This window comes from Leptinotarsa decemlineata, unplaced genomic scaffold (genome assembly GCF_025532065.1).
Source record: "Leptinotarsa decemlineata unplaced genomic scaffold, Ldec_3_MD MMD2_tig00026307_RagTag_RagTag, whole genome shotgun sequence".
Taxonomy (NCBI): Eukaryota; Metazoa; Arthropoda; class Insecta; order Coleoptera; family Chrysomelidae; genus Leptinotarsa; species Leptinotarsa decemlineata.
Genome location: NW_027412681.1, coordinates 9,224,125 through 9,244,744, shown reverse-complemented (window position 1 = coordinate 9,244,744; position 20,620 = coordinate 9,224,125). Strand labels below are relative to the sequence as shown.

Below are 20,620 nucleotides of genomic sequence, written 5' to 3'. Positions count from 1 at the left end.
AAAAAGATTCCTGGATAACCAAGAGGTTTTGGCAAACTTGGCTCTTACCGAGCAATGTTTGAGTTGGTAGTACCACTCTGCCAAAAAAGATTATTTGCAATTCTCGAATTATTTCTGGTATTGATTCTTGGTCACTCTGGAGATATTGAAGCCATAAATTTTCTTGCAAGGAAGGACACCACATGCGGTTTTTTGGACCAGTACTTGCCACTGACATCGCTTCACACTCATCCATGTGAACACCTAATTGCCCATTTCAACACACATTTGGACATCATTCGAAGTAAACAATTGTTAGATTACAGCAGATATTTCTCACAATATCTTATCGGCTGAATCTCTGTTCAAAAGATGATGAAACATCAATTGAATATACTTTGGGCCTATCCCGCCGCAGACCAAATCACGTTTTCAGACTTTGGCAGATTTTCACTCTTGCCATTTGATGTGAAAAATGATTCAGCAAATGAATTAATTTGTTTCGTTGAGAAGCTGACTTCATTTGGTCGAGTTTTAATAGAAGTGACCCATAATAAACCATCGTGGGTCGTAGTGGAGGGTCGAATATATTTACCCAATTTGAATCTTCCTAGCTCACATCGTCAGGAATTCGTTTATTGAAATTACATGAAATTCATCATGAAACATTGTTAATTTCTGATACTTCTGAAAGCAAATATCATAATTTATGAAGGTTATAAAAGTGATTTATTGCTAGTAGTTTTTATGAACACAAATTATTTCCAAGTGTATAGTGAAATACCCTGTATACGATCATCCTCCCACCATCCTCAGTTGCGAATTCACACGACTTTTTCGTGACCGATGAGCATATAACCCGTCCGCGAAATCATTCCCCATTGTATCAGCCAGATGAGTGCATTTAAATCGTTATCAATGAGATTCGGCTAACAATCGCAGGAGGCTGGTCCATCATTCAGATCCTGTCAATTAGTGCCACGCACACTGAGAAAAAACCCATGGGAAACTGTGAACTGCTTTTGTTCCAGCGGTTTTGCGTATTTCATTTATATAGCCCAGGAAAATATTAGACGTATACAGGGTCGCCACCATCGCCGTGATTGTGTTCATATACCTACCCCTGCCGCTAGAGAAGATTATATCACTTGATCAGAAACACATAGTCATCTCATAATTAGGGTTCGGGGTTACAAATAATATAGATATAGATTTTTTTTAATGCAAAGATCATTACATTCATTGTATTTTATATTGTCTGTACCATAAGGAAGAGGAAGAGAAAAAACTTTGTTCAATACTGTACTTCGAACAGTGATAGAAGTGTTTTTCGGTTCTCCTACAACATTGCCTTTTTCTGTGGTAAACCCTGCCCAAAAATTTTAATTTTTTTTGTCAGGGACTAGTTATTTTGCGGAGGCAGAATCAAGTATAGTGTTCACCTGCCATCTAATATTCCAGTGCATTCAATCATAATTGAAAATTAATATTCGAGAAATTAAAACTCAAGAGACAATACAGAGACATAAAAAGTTTCAAGTGATAAAAATTAATCTTCGTGGACTGACCGTTAGTCGGCGAGCTGAAACATGATCTGTAACACCTGTACCTCGTCGATAACAACTAAAACGCCCGGTTTAATGTGTGGCGGCAGTCTACATCATTACCATGAAAAATGTGTTGGATTAACTAAGCAGATGCTTCATAACTTCCGCTTGCCGGGCGCGGTATGGATCTGTCCTTACTGCCGATCCTCAGCTGATCCTGGAAAACTCGTCTATAATTCCAAATGAAGAAGAACAGGAGGCATCACGAGCAAAAGATCCTTCACTCAGGTTGAAAATACTTCAGAACATACAACCCGAGATGCAAGATATAAAGAAACAACATGAAGATGTCATGATAGCCGTTCAGTTCTGCAGTGATCACATTTCGGATTTTGAAAGAATTATCAAACAGATAAATAGCAGAAGGGACAGCATGAAAAAATTGCTAAGGAAAACGCCTGCTTGAAAACAAATCCAGACACTGAGTAGCCGGGTAGAAGCCTTAGAGCAACAAAAGCCTGTTCTAAAAATTTGAAAATCCAAAGCGTTCCAGAAAAAACCGGCGAAAATTTACTGAGTATTGTTAGAAGAATCACTCACTCAGACATCGACCATATTTTCAGAGCAAACACACGTATACCAAACAAAATCAAACCTATCATCTTACAACTAGCACACAAAAAGAAAAAAGACGACATTTTAACAGCCATTACAAAAAACCGAGCGCAGCTTCGCTCGTCCGGTAACTCAGCCCCAGGACTAAAGATAGATAACATCTCCAACCAGTTATTCATCAACGAGCATTCAACAAACCACACCAAAACACTGTTGAAGAAATGCAAAGACGCGGCAAAAAATTTAATTTCAAATATGTCTGGGTACGAGAAGGACATATTCTTGTCAGAAAAAACGATACTAGCAGAGCTAGGGAAATTTATGATAGAGACGATATAAGGAAAATAAACTAGTCTCTAAATTAATCAAATGGTATTTACTATTTACTTTTCTTCTCTTGCTGAACTTATTCATTTTCCACCAGAACGTACGTGGCTTGAAATCAAAATTATCAGTTACTTTCAAAAATTCATTAAATCTCGAATATGACATAATATGTCTAACAGAGACGTGGTTGAATAGTTCTATCAACTCCTCCGAGGTATTATGTATACGTATAACGTTTTTGACGTGATAGGGAAGACATTGTGATGCATACTGCTTGTGACGGCGGCGGCGTGCTGATAGAAATGAATAGGAATGAATGACCCATGTGGAAGACCTATGGATCACGGTTAATCATACAAAAGCTAATACTAGTAAATTGAACCTGTGCAGTGTTTATATTCCTCCAGGTCCTAACTTCTCCGAATCACTAACTATTTTCTGCGCTAAGTTTGCTGACATTGTCAGTAATAAAGCCAATGACATTTTCGTTATTTGTGGGGATTTTAACCTTACGAATATCCCATGGCATCCCGACAATGTGAACAAAAATTGTATCCTTTTGAACGTTACTGATGTGAATTCTAACCTTTTCATTGACTCAGTATGTTATAATGGTCTTTCTCAATTCAGTTTCTATGTGAATTCGTCCAATAATATACTTATGATGCACTACTTGGAACCTTTGGTGTGGTAATGAATATTACTGGAGTTTTTTCCCAACACCAAATCGTTATTATCAACACCTCAACACGTGTTTCGATCACCAAGTGATCTTCTTCAAAGAGGAAGATTAAAATACAATTTTAATCTAACACAGTTTTAATCTGTTAAAAATAACGATTTGGTGTTGGGAAAAAACTCCAGTAATATTCGTCCAATAATACTCTAGATTCAGTTCTAAATAATAATTTTGCAATTAATAACCTGACTTCCTCCACTCGCCCCTGAGGATGAGAGACATGGGGCATTTGATAGGGATCGTGAATTATTTCGCCTAAACACTGAGGACAGTATTTCTAAAATATACTCTATCATAGATATAATTATAACATTCAAGCATAACCAGTTATGCTTGAAGAAGCTATTGTATAGCGAAACACGTGTCGCGGTTTTTGTAAAACCCTTATAGTGAAAATCATACAATAAATTCTATTGATTAGTTTTTTAATATGGATTTTCCAAATAACTACCGCCATATCTAGGCCAGGTACTTGTTATTTGTGAAATACTTTTTCATGTCAACTATTTTTTTCAAAAATTCACCCGAAGGGAAATTGTTGCGATTCTTTATGAAAAATGTGGGAACTAAAGTTCTTTCGTTATTCATAGCAATTTTGAGTTCTAACAATCTCGGAATTGTCAAAAGAAGAAACTAAATATATGAGGAATGCTGTTGACAATCTCATCTGAATTTTATTCATACTCACAAAACTTCCTGGATTTCATCTTTGGTCATTAAAATATTTCAAAATTCTCACTATACATTTTTTTGTGTTTCCTTCCAGGTACTAAGTTTTCAATAAATCTGTAAGTGGAACAACTCTGACATCACCTGAGGTCCTTAGATTACTTTAAGTACTACCGATCATGGCCACATATAATGCAACATCATTAAATCAAATTAAAACATGAAAATTTTACACTATGTTCCAGAATTGTCTCGGAAATTCGAGAATGTTGCAAAATACAGGATGTTGTTTTTAAAATTCAAAATCGAAGCTATATTCCGTGCAACCGAAAATTAAATTAAAAAAAAGATTCAATGACAAAAAAATTTAAATATTTTATGATTCTCACGATACATTTTTCTGCGTTTCATTACAGGTTTTGAATTTTCAATAAATGTGTAACCTATGAAGTGGAATATTTCTGACATCAGATAAGGTCCTTATATTAATTTACGACCGATCATGACCATAATTGTATCAGAAATTGAATAATGTTCAATTATACATGGTGTTGTACTTGAAATTCAAAAAATTACGTTCTGAAAAAGATAAAAAATTAATAGCAATATTTTATAAATGAGAGAGTAGGAGACAAAGTATAAATGAATATTTTCAATTATTGGGATGAAAAAATGAAGAACAAAATAGAACCGAAATCAAATATTTTTTTCATTTAGACATTTTATAAAAACTCGTATCTAATGAAAAAGGGTAATTTATCCATAATACTGATTTTGATTTCCATCAAAGTTCTGATAACAGTATGTAATAGAAATAGTTTTTTTCATCCAATGAGTGACAAATATTGTTATCATCCTTGAAAATGAAGTTTGTCGACTGCCGAAAGCGAGCATTTCCCAGGAGTAAAATACTTTTTTATTTTTTTATAACATATCGAAATATTTCAAAAATAGATTCATTTGAGAATAATATTATTTAAGAAGCAACTTGAAAAAGCATTCGAAAAATGTTTCCAATTTTGATTATTTCGAAAATTGAGTGAGTGGTTGAAAACCATTAAAAATTGCAGTTGATACGATTTGAACTGGGACCATTGATTTACAAACCCGGAGTTGAACAAACTCTAACTTTGCTAATGAGTGACAAAGTTTTGAAAAATACTGATTTTTACGCAATATTATGAATTTCCACTGGGGTACACTGTTTTTTCAAATTCATGTTTTCATTCTTGTTTCATTAGAAACTTAGTTTTTCGAAAGAAAATGTCAACTCAATTATCGAGTAGGTTATCACAGAAGAAATTAAAAGTAGGTGAATTTTACAGGCTCACAGGCTTGTGAATGTTGATCATTCAAATTCAACTGTAAAATAATGAAATTGCTTCAAAAGTAATTCTGTTCAAATGTATTTGTTACAAAAGTGTTGCGAAATGCAATAAATCATCGCATACTTGAAGAGCAAAAAACGGTCATATAATTGACGTCATAAAAAAATGAGGTTTATTCAACCTCTATGAAAAGTCACGAATGAAGCTTCAAAATGTTTGCTTCAAGTTTCAACACCCTACTTATAGGGCCACTTCAATAAAAATCAGTTGAGGTTCAAACAAATATTTTAGATATATCCTACTAACTGCGCCATGTTATGAAGTTTGAATTGACAACTGAATCACAAGCAAACCGTAAATAATACCTCACCTTCCGCCCAGCCTTATTATTATGCAAATTCATCAGACTCCTCTCATCTCCCTCCAACTCCCTGGCGTCCAGAAACTTTCTGGCGAATTTGACGCCGAAGTTGACGTCGACACTGCAACCACCCCACTTCCACCCGGAAGGCGCCGGTTCCCTCGGCCTGGGACCGGGATCGCAACCACATGCAGAAATATTCCCCGGGCGCACGCCGCTGTTACCGAATAGGCCACTCCGGCACTGCTAATGGCGTAAGTGAAAGCTGCTTCGCGGGAACCTGCAATTGAAATTAGGAAGAATTACAAGGATGTATTAAAAAATTATTACTCATATTACATTCACTTCTGAATTCAGAAGTATTTGCCCAATTAAATTGCATGAACTTTAAAGCGAGGCGTCCGAGACCCTAATGCACTTGCTATCAGCATGTCAAGCATATGCGGTTTTGGCCTTATCAATCGACATAACGCGGCCCTTAGAGTGCTAAATTACCATCTACGGCACTCTTACGGTATTGACGAGACACCGGTGTTACCCTACGCTCCGGGAAATATTGAATCAGTTGTGGGAAACGAAAAGTGCCGAATTTATTGGAACTATTCGTTCCCCACCCTCAGGCTCATACAAGCTAATAAGCCTGATGTAGCTCTTCTCGACCACCAGAGCAAAACGATATTGGTCGTGGAGTTTTCAGCTCTTGGCGAGACGAATATCGTCCGAAAAGAGGAGGAAAAACGGATAAAATATCGAGATCTCCTCTTCGAACTCCGCAGACTCTATCCAGACCACTCTGTCGAAATGGTTGTTGTGATTATTGAAGTCCTTGGTGGAATGATGTCCTCTTTACTCTCTAATCTTAAAATCATACCGGCTTGCCGCATTAAAGTAGAAATCTTAGCTGGACAGATGCAGATGCAGTCATTCTCGGTTAACTGCGCTTGCTGAAGGCACGTGATTATTGGGCCCAATGATCACTTACTGCACGGTGTGAGGAGTGGTCATTGGTTGATAATGCTGACGCGCCCTCCCGAATGTATCGGGGCTTCGGGGGATAGGGCCTGACCAGCGCACACTACGGTGAATAAAAAAAAAATAATAATAATAACTTTATTCGTCTTTTCGATCATATACATGATATAAGACATGTCATAAATGAAAATATGAAAATTATATAAAACAATAATAACGGTCCACAATATAACATAGATCTGACACTTGAAACAGGTACTTAACTATACAGAAATAAAAAGACAATCAACAGTGATGGTACCACGAAATAAGAAACATAAATAAAAATAATAATTTGTGAATCCCCCCTGAAGAGAGTTGATAAATAATCAAATTGAATTGATCTGTTGTTTATTAATTTATTCAGTGATCAAAAGTTGACATTACTGACTATCATAGATACAATTTTTATATTTGTATTTGAATTTCTTGATATTGAATTGCTCGGGCAATAAATTTAAGAGTTTTACAGCACCAAAAAAAAAGATCTCTGAAACTGTGCAGTGCGATGGCATAGTTAATTTGTTTTTATATCTAATGTTTTTTGAGTGAATATATTCACGCAGAATTGGTTTTTGTATTAAAAGGGGAGAATGGGGAAGGGTTTTCAATTTATAAACAAATCAAAGATGAATCATACGGTTATTCATATTCAGTCAGAGAGAGTTTTTAAAGGCTTAAGAAATTGAATCATACTTACGAAGTTCATAAAATAAGCGGCAACAAGAATTTTGTAGCCTTTGTTTTGTTTTTTTAATCTGAATCATATAACTATGGCCCATATATGAAGCCCCAGTAGTTGAAATGGCTTAGCACCAAACTATCACAGATCATTCTTTTTAGAGGTTGGCTCAAAATAAAACGATTAAAATATAACAGTTTTAATGACATATAAGCTTGTTTCATTGAATTTTTGAGATGAATAGTGAATCTAATATCAGTGTCAAGCATCACCCCTAAGTTTCTAGCTGTATTGACAGGAGTCAAGATAGTATGACCTAGTTCTAAATGGAAATTATTTTCTGCAAATTTACGATTCCCTTGCGATCCAAAATGCATCATCATTGTTTCATTAGGATTAATTTTCAAATCATGTTCACTTGATAGCCCATTGATCAAATGAAGATCAGTGTTGAAGAGATTTTGTGCCTCAGCATACTTATCGATTTCAAAGTGCATGTAAAATTTTATGTCAACAGCATACGCCTGTATTTTACATTTCTTGATGGACGGGATAATGTCAGTAGTATAAATGATGAACAATAAAGTGTAATAAACTCACTTCAGGTTCATTTATAAGGAACGGAATGAAACGACTTCGTAGAAAAACTTCCTCTATTCAGAATAACTCAAATTGATCTACCTTGTTTCAATTACATGATCCTCGTCGTAATCCTTCCCTATCTCAATGTTACATAATGTTTTAATAACATAAGATCGGCATACATCGAAAAGAGCTGTCCTGGCACGTATTAGGTGTTCTAATTAGAATATTGTTTATTTCTCAATTTGTTATTGTTCCACATTATTTGCTATACCAGTACAAAAGGTCCCAAAATGTAACCTTGTGGTACTCCTGATAGAATATCAAGAGGTAAGGAGTGATGACCATCAATAACAACTTTTTGAGATCGACCAAGTAAATAAGACCAAATGAGAAGGTAGCACTATCAAAACCATAATATTTGAGTTTCATGCAAAGCAGCTCATGATTCATGGTATCGTATGCTTTTGAAAAATCTAGTAGAAACAGAGTGCTAATATTTCCCTTATCTTCAACGTATTCTTATGGTTACTAAACTGTGGTATGTCTAATTGTATTTTCAGTTCAACGAATTCACACATGTTCCACAGTTTTTATTATACTGCAAAGTTCGCATCGCATATATATTTCAGGTTTCTAATTGATTTGTTAATTTCCATGGTTTTCAACAAGGAAGACGTGGAAGCCATGGAAATTAACTAATCAATTGAAAACCCGAAATATATACCCAACATGGAAGCCATGAAAGATCAACAAATCAAATGAAAATTCGAAATATATAACCCTAAACGAGCAACTCGATTTATGTAGTTCTCCACTCTTAAATTCATAAGTTTAACAACTGCTATAAACTTCAGTGTTGAATTTTATAGGGCACCCTTGTTTATTCAACTACCTCTCCTTCTAGCTTACCTAAAAACTCCCGATATATTCGAGTTTTCAGATTTGACATGTTAGTTTAATATTTGATAAGAGGGTGAAACCCGAAACCGGTTGTAAAAATAAAATAACTACTGGAAATTAGACAATAGTGTAATCCATGGTAACTATGGGTGAGCCACGTTATTACTTTTCATCTCAGAGCTAGTCTCCAATACACTTCCTATCTCAAATGAATCAATTATTTCAAAAATTTCTTCATGTCATCCGATGTAGCAGCTATTATTTCATATCAATTGACTTCTGAATTATTCCAGAACCATGTACTCCTATGTTTATAGATCGTATATTATCTGTTCCAAAAACTACACCTCACGATTTGATCTCCACAAACTTCATTTGAAAAATATATCATATGTTTCGTCAGCACAGTAGCCTTTTCAAGTGAACTGGTTTCCAGTTCAGATATTTTTCACAGATTTTTCAGACGATAATTTTATATATTTCAAACTTATTTCGTTTTTCAGGTGAATTCAAATTGATTTGGGCCCAACACTGTACCTTGAGGAATACAAAAATGATAGTCTTCCACTACTCAGTAGGCTGTTGATTGTGCTGTATGATATCCTGTATAGTATCACCTTCTTGAGACTTCCAAAGAGCAGGTAGGTGGGAAAAACATGAACACAGATCGTGATGAGTGAATGTGGGTACATAAAGTCACGCAACCACAGATTAATTGGCGATCTCCGTGCGATTTGAGTGACGGCTCGAGATTGTGGGAGGCGCTAAATCATTAGCGCCGGCTGATTTATTCTTATTCCGATCGCTGATAGATAACGATCTATCGATTATATAGGTTTCCTCGGGCGGTATTCCAAAATATATGGTGTTCATCATGTCTACAGCAATATAACTATACAACTCGGATTTTTTCAAACCTGTATCGAACAAGAAGTTTAAATGGTTGAGTGTAGAAAAAAAAATCGGGTTCTATCTCGAGAATTCATCAAAATAGCAGAAATGATGTTTTCCGAAGATAAGATTGAATATTAAAAAAAATAAAAAGCCCATAATGAGAAGTAAGTAGATATTATAAGGTGAGTTAAATGAAAGCAGGTGAGAAAAAAATCAGAGATAAATATGAAATAAAAACATGAAAATTATAATTATTGATGATATCATGAAGCAGAATAGTTGCAAGTTATACTAACATGAGATGAAGTACAAGAAATAGTGAAAAAGTAATAGTCTCGACTTCACACCCCGTATTTTGAGTTTCAATTAAAATAATTTTCATGTGATTCTTCTGAAATCCAAAATGAAAACGAAAGTTCCGAAAGGAGCTGTCAAGCCGACCAAGAGTGAACTTACTTTATTCTCAGAAACTCGTTGATTTGAAAATTCAGAAATGTGTATCGTTTTTTGTTTTCCTCTGCGAACTGTTGCGAGAAATGTCGCGCAGAAAAATGTTTCTCAGAATCTGAAATACTATGCCTAGTTCTTCTCTGATCGAGTTCTGTCAAATGAAAGTTTCTGGAACCATGGAGACACGGATCTGGACGACTTTTTGCAGCACCTTAACAACATAACATTTCTAATAACATTCACATTGAAGAAAGAAGTCACTGAATACAATTTTTTTACGTATTGGTGAAGAGCAACGACAACAATCGGAAAACATGTATGTACAAGCAACCACCAGCTTACACAAGACATTTCCTGAAATACGAATCCAACCACCACCAATCTACCAAGAGAGGAATTGTTGAAACTTCAACTGGCCGTGCATCAATCTCTGTAACACAAAATGGTTACTTCAAAAACCTGATAGGATAGACCGTGGCCATACGAACACAAGGAACCTGTGAGAAAGAGTAACCGCCACAAGTAGAGTCATCGCACTTCAAGTATATCATTTGTAGCAGCCTCACAAGAACCAAGTCATCAAATAGGTACAGACGAAAAACTTCAATACAGAATACCAAGAGGAAGCGGCAAGTCATATATTATATTGGTGAAACAAAGAGGCAATTGAAAGTCTGAATTGGAAAGCACAAGAAAAACATCACCGAGAATAAACCAGTGAATCGGAAAAAACACTTCATATTTCGATCATCCATAGGGCGAAACATCGGTTGGAAAACAAATTCGAAAGCTGTGTATATATTGAAAAACAATGCAGTCAGCCAAGCTAGTGTAAAGAGAATAAAAGTATGAAAAACTTGTGGTATGAAAAGTTCCTGACCTCACAAAGATAAAAGATTTTTTTCATTATCCAACATATTCTCCTTTCAACTCTACACACTTCTCCAATCTATGTAACCCAAATAGTACTCGAAGTTTTTCTCTGCAAAATAATTGTTCACAATAATTGTGATTACCTTTTCATTTGACGAACATATATGTCCTCCGAGTGCAGTTTTCAGATGAGGGAATAAAAAATCGCTTGGGAATAGATCTGGTGAGTAAGGCGGATGGTCAAGCAGTTCAAACCGTAATTTGTGGATTTTTGCACTGGCACCCGCTGACAAATAATCCAACTCATCTTTGTTTCACGTAGACTTATTGCCTTTCAAAAACAAATATTTAATGATATCTCGACACTCGATTTTGTCCATTTTCATAAAATCATTCACATCAACTCACTTAAAAGACTGTTATATAACAACTGCGCGTTCAAAATGGCCGAAACTCTGGTAAGTAACTGTCAACAGATGAAAATGAAATTCACTAGCCTTTATTTACTAGTGCTGCATTCTTGAGGTCGTAAATTTTTGGTACCACACTCTATGGTGCACTGAACCGAAAAAATGAAAGGAGAAAAGAAAGGGAAGTACCAGGACTAGGTGAGTTATCAACGAAAATGATAGTGGATACTATCAATTGAAAATTCGTGAAATAACTCAGTTTTCAAACCTTTTTCTTACTTTTCTCATTCTCGTCATCATTTATCTCTATTTCATTATATTTTTTTACATATAATCACTGGTTTATTTTATTCACTATTTGAGGGTGAAACTGATGATGAGAAGGTCGGAGATCATTATAAAGTCTTTCAATTCAACCCGACTTTTTGGTTCATCATTGAGTCACAATAATGAATGCATTTATAATCAGTTTGTAGATATGAAAATTTTACAATTGACGAGTTAAAATCTCAAAATTTAGCGTTTGAGTAATCCTTAAACCTGTAAAATTTCTGATGGACGTTAACTTAGTTCATTCTAGCTTTTATGAAAGATAACATATTCCCATCATTGATAGCCCAGAAGTCAGATTAATAAAGGGTAGATATCATTGAATTGAAATATATTTATGAGAAATGCTCGATTTGATACCCCAGTGACATGCATTCAGATTCTCTATGCCAAATCTGTCATCCACACTACAGCTACCCCTTTTTTATTCCTATCATTTCACGTGCAGTACTTAAGATTGAATTATCGGACAGAACTACTGTTATTTTACAAATCTAATTAATATTCCTCCTCAGAGCCATAATCCGATGATGACGTTTTGTTTCTCTTCAATTGCAAATTAATTGATACTGTACCTCTTTGGTGTTCGACAATTCGTCTCTTGAGATCACGTTTTGTTTGCGCTATGTACGTTGCATCACAATCCTGACATGATGTATCAGATTGCAATTCTGATGGAGTGACGGTTTTGAGGTTGGAAGTTACTTTCTGGATGGTGTTTTCATTTCCAAAAGTTATTTGTGTGTTTTCGTCTTCAGAAATATGGGCTTGTCTTTCCCACAGACGATTTATGTACGAGGTTTTGAATATTTTTTTTGATTTCCCTATCCATTGATTCAGTTATTGTCATTGTTTAATGTGTGTTCATTCAATTCGACAAATTTCGTTCTGACGTTTGACTGAATATCCGTTACGATACATTTATTTTTTGATGAAGTTTCTATTTTCGCCCCAATGTTTGGAGTCTGATAACAATATAACACTGATGGTCATGTTGGTAATGATCCTTATTTATTATATAATTGGACATCTCTGTATCTGTAGAGTAGGGAGAGGAAGTGTAGGCCCACAGCACTTAGGCCACATGTGACCCATTGTACATTCTCCCAAGGAGTTGTCCTCCTAGGTCATCGTCCATCCTGTCTTTTTCAGGAAGGTAGACAGGTATCTGGGAGACATCTCCTGTAGGCTAAGACTCACCGAACACACACTCTCTTATTGACGATAACTCCGGACATTCGCATAGGACATGCCTGACAGTTTCATCTTCCTGTTCACACATCCTGCATAGAGGTGTGTCCACTAGCCCCATATTGTGGAGGTGTTTCCTTAATTGACAATGGCCAGTCAGAAACCCCACAGTTGAGCGTAAATTTTTCCTGGTCATCGCCAGATATTTCTTCGGCGCCATCTTCCCAGGGTCGCCAAGAGTGATCCTGGCGAGATTGCATGCTTTGATTTCATCACATCTTTGTGATTGAGCATGGGTGTAACGTTTGGCTGGTTCCGCAATTGTAGAAGTCATCAGTCCGTAGATGCCACTGGGTCCTGAAATTCTCAGTCCAGCCGCTTCCTTGGCTAAAGTGTCGGCAATGCGATTACCTTTACTCTTGCCCTTTAATCCTCTTGCCCTTTTATCTACCGAGAATTTGGCTGAATCTTAGTTGGTGGCACTCCAGTACTAGCCCTGAAGTCCTGAAGTAACACGTTGTCTGTTCAAGACTAATGGGGCTTGTCTGCTATCAGTGCAGATTGTTATGTTTTTGCCAGAAATTCCTTTCCTGGTTATTTCTTTTGTGGCGATTGCGATACTAGCCAGTTCTGTTTGAACCACACTGGTATTTTTTCCCATTCCCCACTCAATTTTTAGGCTTAGTGATCTGGAGTACACTGCAGATCCTAAGCCTTCTTTGGTTTTTGAACCGTCTACATAAATGCGTATTGCATTTGTAGCACCTCACCTGCCTCTGTATTCTGTTTTATTTGTATTTTGTACGGTTTATTAAACACAAACCTGGGTTCAATTGCATCCCTGGTTGCCTGCAGCAGAGATTGAGCAGTAAGCGCTTCTCGCCATAGGCTCAGCCTCAATTGACCCATTCCTACTTCGAGGTTCACACCAGCCGTGTGCAATCGTAACATGGCCATTAACGCAACCTCTTAAACGTACATGTCCAGAGGGGTCAGACCAGTAATTGATTCCATTGCCAAGGTTGATGTTGTTCTCATGGCTCCTGTGGTGTTTAAACAAGCCAATCGCTGAATTTAATATAATTTTTGGATGGCCGTTGCTTGTAGAACTTTCGGTCCCCCATGTAATGGCTCCGTACGTTAACTGTCCTCCAACATTGCTCATAAGCCACATATGCTATGTCGAAGATAGTACCAAGGTATTTTACCTCTTCAGTTTAGTTTGCTTTTGAAGATTTCGGGAGGTTTTGAGCCCGATAAACTTCTTTTCCTGGTGAAAAACACCATCTCTGTCTTCTTGGGATTCATAATTGGACATTCACAGGTACAAGTACCGAAAAGGTACCTGTATCAGTATGTAGCTTTTTGGTTTATTTCTAACCCTATCTCCAACAGTGTTATCTTTGGAAATATAGAATTGAGTCATCAAAAACACTCAACAATTCGATTAAGTGTTCATTTTACAAATCAATTTATTTCCATTTCAGGTCACAACATCTTTATTTCCTCACAAACCAATGTTTTTGTACTTCTACAGTACAGACGCATTGTTCATTTCTTTGAATCTCATAATATCATTGCCTTTTTCACTATTGATTCATCCTAATATTTTTCTCTTATCAGTTCGACCATTTCATTCATCATTTTTTGAGGCAACGGAATACCGAACCGTCACCATTCTATAAAGAGTTCCTACTGCGAACAGAATTTTCAAACCGATCCTCGTAATTGAATATTGAAAAGTCCCAGCAATGTATCATATATAGAACCAGTTTGAATGAAAAAATCCTTCATAATGAATTCCCCTGTAGAGCTAGTGGCCTATAACCTTTCTTTTATATCGATTCAATTATGTATTATTGTAGACGGCAACTTTCTTAAACCCAGCTCGATGTCGATAATCTTGTTCTCAAAGGAGACATAATCAGCTCGACAAAATTTTACATGTCATTCTGATTGATACAAATGAGCTCATTAGCGAGATCATTATCCACTTCTTTACCTTGGATGAATACGTGATAATTAGACAGAATCCGAAGTGGTTGGTTATATTGTGCGAATAATCCTTACCTTTTGAGGTGTCCTATGAACTTCTAAAAGAGGATTTTCCAAGGATGGAATGGAACTGATGGATATACAGGAAATGAAGTATTACAGAAATATTTGGCTTGCTGGTTTCCATCAGTGCAGTGCAGAAAATTCGAAAGAATGCACAGTACTTAAACATTTCAAGAATAATAATTTGCAGCTATATCTGCATTATCTAGAATCTTCTCCAAAAAACTTCCCACTGAAGCCCCAAATATATGACTAGCCACTTTCAGTATTGTTCTGTAAATTTGCTTGCACCACCAATGATATTGAGAAAGTTTGAGAATTTTCAATGATCTGTAACGTTTCTTGCCTATCATTCGATCAAAAAAAAAACTTCTGCTTGAATTATGAGAAACTGGAAAAATAGCCGAATGATTTTCTTTGTGTACGGAATTTTTTTCACAGCAACATCGCTGTAAAGATAACTCACAAATGTGTTACTACCATTCTAAAAGTTGCGACAAAAACCATTCATTTTGTAGGTGACTCATCAAAGGGAGTCCCGCAGGAATAAATGTATACTACAAAGTTGCAGCTCTATGCAGCTACTGTGTTAAGCTATTTTTTCAGCACTTCTACCGAATATATCCATGAAACTCGATGAAAACACTCAATATGGACCAAATATAAGGTTGCTTTGATATGCACCATCAAAAAGTCTATATCTCATTATTAAATACTTTGGGAGCACTCAAAAAACAAACAAATTTCTAGGCGGTTTGGAATAGTATTCCAAGCTTTTGAGAAGCAGTCTTCGCAATTCCAGTGACATAATTGTGCCAAGACATATTGGTGTCCATTTCAACCCCCAACAAACTCACCGAAGCAGAAACCGGAATTGTCGGTCCTAACATTTTTATATCCGGCATCGGATGCCTGCTTCCACGCATCCCCGCTAGATACGGGAATGACAGAATCACTTGTGGTTCTGTTATTCCCTAACTAAATGGCTCAATCCTAAGTTGTGTGTATCCGTGCCAAGAGGATGAATGACACTGAATGTATCAGCTGTCTCTACGGAACCTTCGAGATACCGGCCGTCCTCTCGTAGAATCACCTTGTCACGGTAATGCGGGGCTTTGCCGTGATCGACCTTCTTTCCCTAGCTACTCGTGGGACTTTTATGGACAGAGTTAACTCAAAAACTCTCTCTGACGCTGAGTCTATAGAGGAGATGGATGTCGAGCTTACGACTCCAACAGACCTCCCTGTAAATTTAGATCACGAGCGAGTCTACAGAGGAGATGGATGTTGAGTTTACGACTCCAACTGACCTCCCCGTAAATTTAGTTCAGAAGCGAGAGCTTCTCAACTCCCCAACTCCTGATCCAATAAGTGAACCTAAAAAATAGGTTTGGTGGTGCAGTGGAATCTGTCTCAGGTGGAGGAACAAACCCCCCATGAGCAGGTTAGCAAACGTTTGCGCTCAAGTGATGATTCACCAAAGCCAGAGGCGAAAGATACCTGCACTGTTCAATCTAAGGCATCGTCAGGTGTAACTGATGTGCAAAAACCCTCATATGGAAAGGTTGTCGAGGGTATCAAGGTGGGAATCTTGCACCTTGACTATCCGCCTACCTGATTAACGATGAAAGAGCAGAGCATATACTTTGTGCCTGCCCCGCTGGGGACCCAATCAGGTTTTTAGAGTTCGACAGAACCGTACTCTTACCATCTGACCTGAAAGACCACTCGCCATACAAACTAATCGTCATCGTTAAGAAGCTGGGTTTATTTGGTCGAGTATCAATAGGTGTGAGCCACAATAAACCCTTGCGGGTTGCGGTGGAGGGTCGAATAGACCAACTCGCTTTGTACCTAACCGGTTCAAAAATATTCGTCTTTTTGTTGAAAACCGATGCCTGGTTGACAAATATTCATGCAAACGTGCTGTAATCTATAATTCAGAGTGAAGATGTTATAAGAAATGCTTAGGTCTGAGAAATCTAGGCGGTTGATATGTATTTTCAGAAATACTCATGAGATTCACTAAACAATCTGAATAGAGTTTGGCCAAGAGCCTATTTTATGTAGTTTGAACTGTGGTCAATACAAAAAAATGCAAGTGACTTTTCCTGAAGGCAGGAAATTTGGAGGTAGATATGTGCAGTAGTTTTATCAGTCTGGAAATGGATGATAGACATAAATTAATTTGCCCAAAATGTGTTACACGAATCTGTGATTTACTGAAAATCTTCGAAATAAAAACTGTCCTCATTTTGCAATGAAAATTCACGAGAAAACTTGAAACTCATATGATCTATTCACAGTACTAATTGAATATTGCATACTTCCATTCGTAAATGTTCTCTTCTTACATACAAAGAGGTTCTTGGAGGTTTTCCTGAACAACTTTTTTTTTTTGTTATTATCTTCAATTTGATAATTAACTTTGTTGAAGGGGTACGAATTGGAGTTCATACAAAGTAATAAAGTAGATACACAGTTGAAAGAATCCAATCGATCTACCTGAATGATTTTCCGTGTAGGAGAGTGGAAGTTCTAGATAATGTCAAGCCATGCAGTGATGTATTTACAACATGATTTGTGAGTGAAATGTAATAAAAGATGATACATTCTTCAAGTATCGCAAACTAATAAACCAAGTCAATAAAATCCAATACGCCCACATACTTTATCAGATCAACAATTGACAAATAAAGAAACAAAGGTGTGGTTCTGCTACGCAATCGTGAAAGATAAAGAATAATATGAACACCAGTTGGATTTTGAGTGTTTTTTGTTTTAAAAAAAATCAAAAAAAGGGTGAGAACACAGTGTACCATCACTTTCACAAATTCAAAAATAGAATTGAAACCTTCTCCATTTTTCCACACCAGAACAAAAATACTGACTCTCAAAGTGCGTTTCACTAAACAAGTTAACATCATCAGGAGATGCGGGCTATTGTAGTCCGCTACAAAGTCATTTCATTTGCTGGTCTTACATGCTTTCATAACGCCTACTGTTTTTACAAGATGCACGAGGAAAAGAGAAGAGTAAGTCCACTTACCACGAACTTGGATCCCATATGCAGATGATGCTTTTGCTATTGTCGACACGAATGGAAGTAAGGTATGGGAGTCTTGTCTCAAAAACAGATCCCTAAATATGAAGTTCACTTTGGAAATTGAAAATAACGAAGAGTCATCACTTCCAGATAGTCTTGTTTTGATTAAATGGCCAAGAATTTGAAATATGGGGTTTACTGTAAAAATATTAGCACTTTTAGATATATCGCTAACAGTTTCGACCATTGTTCACAACAGTTAAAATAAGTAATTACATTTTTTTATGTTGAATGGTTGCATTGAATAATGTACTGAAAACTAATAAATCATTCGGGAGGTCCTATGTAGCAGTCATCATACCACTCTCCCAAGCAATCTAAGGTTATCATTAGTTGAAAATATAATAAAATCGTTGGACGGAGCGTGACCTGAGTGAATATGTGAATACTACAATAACACAATGAGTTGGAAAGTATTCTTGATTGAATATATTGATTTGTCAAAATATATATAAAAATATCAACACAATCGTGAGATTAACTTACTTGGTTAGCAAAATGTGGTTTGATAGACAGAATTTCTATTTCAATGTGTTTTCAATAGACTAAAAATGATTATAAATGTAATTTTCCTTGGTACTGATTGAAATTCATAAAGATTTCTTAATAATATACCGGTAATGTTCATAGGAACTGAACAAAACTAGTCGAACTGATTCCAGATAGGTATCCTCTCATACATCCATGGAAAATAGGCTTTCACGACTGGAGTCATGATTGAAGAGAAAGAAATCTGGACAGATAAGCCGTAGTCAAATGGAACCTGAATGTTTCGTCAGCTACTGTGGCAGACATCATCAGAGGTATGTCCATTGACTATAAGGACGAAAGTTATATCTCGAAGTCTCAGTATTTTTCAAACAATATTTCAGAAAGTTTCCAGGCTCAGAACGAGGTATAGGAATATATGAAATCGTCGACATCTTAGACAGAACTATTGAATTATTCGAAATTAGTATGTAGCCAATAAAACAGTGTCTTGTAAAAAAAAGGTTATGGCTTTCTACCCCTACATTTTCGAACAAAGAAAGGTTTGAGTCAGAAAGTTACTCCTTTGCAGAAATATCACATCTATGTATAGAGTTTATTTTGAAATTGTCTACATTCTTCTTTCCATTGAAAAATTTACACATTTTTATGTATGAATATGGAGAAGTAGAAAACCAAAACCTTTCTTTCCTAATAATTAACAAAATTCCTATGCCTGGGATTGAATCAAATAAGTGAATGAATGTCAATACGTACTGTCATGACATGAGTAAATTTAACTCATTCATGACATGAAGTCATAATTTCATCAATAAGTTGTGTGCTTCGTCTTGTAATATTATCCAGATTGGTGCTAAAACGGCAATAAGATAAGTGTCTTACTTCGAAAGACCCCCTATCCACCATTGAGGATGACAGTGTTTCATTTAAGTGAAATTTTACCTCTTTCATATACTATATTGTGTAGCAATTCTGTGAATGATATCTGTTTTAATCCCATGACGGATGTTTGGAGTACAAATTGAATAGGAAAAACTGTTCTTCGTATAATCCAATGTTCATATGAGGGTAGTTGTTTCAAAAGTGTGTAATTCGATGTTTATATGAAAGTAGTTGTTTGAAGAGGGACTTTTTTTCACAGTTTTTATCTGGAATTAACTTATTTACATGAACTACACATATTATTATAGAGTTCATTCAAAAATTAATTGTTTTCTTTTTTTTTCTGTAAGATTCCCATATTTTTCGTATGAATATGGAGAAGTGAGAGTCAAAATATTTTATTTCTGAAAATAAACTCTTCTTAATATTTACCCCATCCAATTTGATATCAGGTGCTATTTAAAACATTCGAAGAATGACCATAGAATAAATGAAGAACACCTTGAAGACCGGCCATTGAATAAAGAAAAAAAGTTCTTTCTGAAAATCATTTTGATTATTTCCGAACTTTTTCGAACTTCTCACAATTTTTCACAAAATTTTCCCATATTTTTCATCACATAAGTTTTGTTTCTATGAGAATCTTTTCATTTAATTTGTATATATTTGATATTTTTTTTGCTCGTGTATTTTCGGAATCTTGTTGTGTTCTCCAAAGGAGTCTATTTTTTATGCAGACAGATATTTTCAGTCCATGTGTTATCCATTCATGTTTCACAAATGGTGATTTAGTCACTGTATCTAGCTTTGGATTGAATAATTTCTAGCAATAATTAAAGCGAAAGAATCCAATATTGAATAATTGATAAATTTCTTAAGCCTTCTATATATTAATAAAATATCTTCATCGTCAATAAATAATATCAAGGTGAGGTAGGTGGTTATATTTTTATTTGCTATAATTTGAATGAATTTATTATTCATGTTTCATTGTATTTTTGAGTAAATAAATTATTATTATATTTGTTAAATTAATATTTTTCATTTCCAATAACACCAGATGTTGCTAATGAAGTTGATTCAATTATAATAATCTGTTCAGCCGGACTGGTAAAAATATTTCTCTCTGCTCCATTACAACTGCTAATCAATTCATCGATTTTGTTTATGAGTTTCAACTCAGTCATCCATATA

At 35.8% G+C, this 20,620-nt stretch overlaps 1 protein-coding gene across 1 annotated transcript in view; it reads right to left on the bottom strand.

The window, feature by feature from the left end:
- Wnt2 (Wnt oncogene analog 2) overlaps positions 1-20,620 on the bottom strand; it is a 295,795-nt gene that overhangs the window by 14,227 nt on the left and 260,948 nt on the right. Inside the window, 2 exon segments of the mRNA XM_074180839.1 lie at positions 5,575-5,771; positions 5,774-5,845. Of these exon segments, the coding sequence (XP_074036940.1) occupies positions 5,575-5,771; positions 5,774-5,845 (269 nt within the window).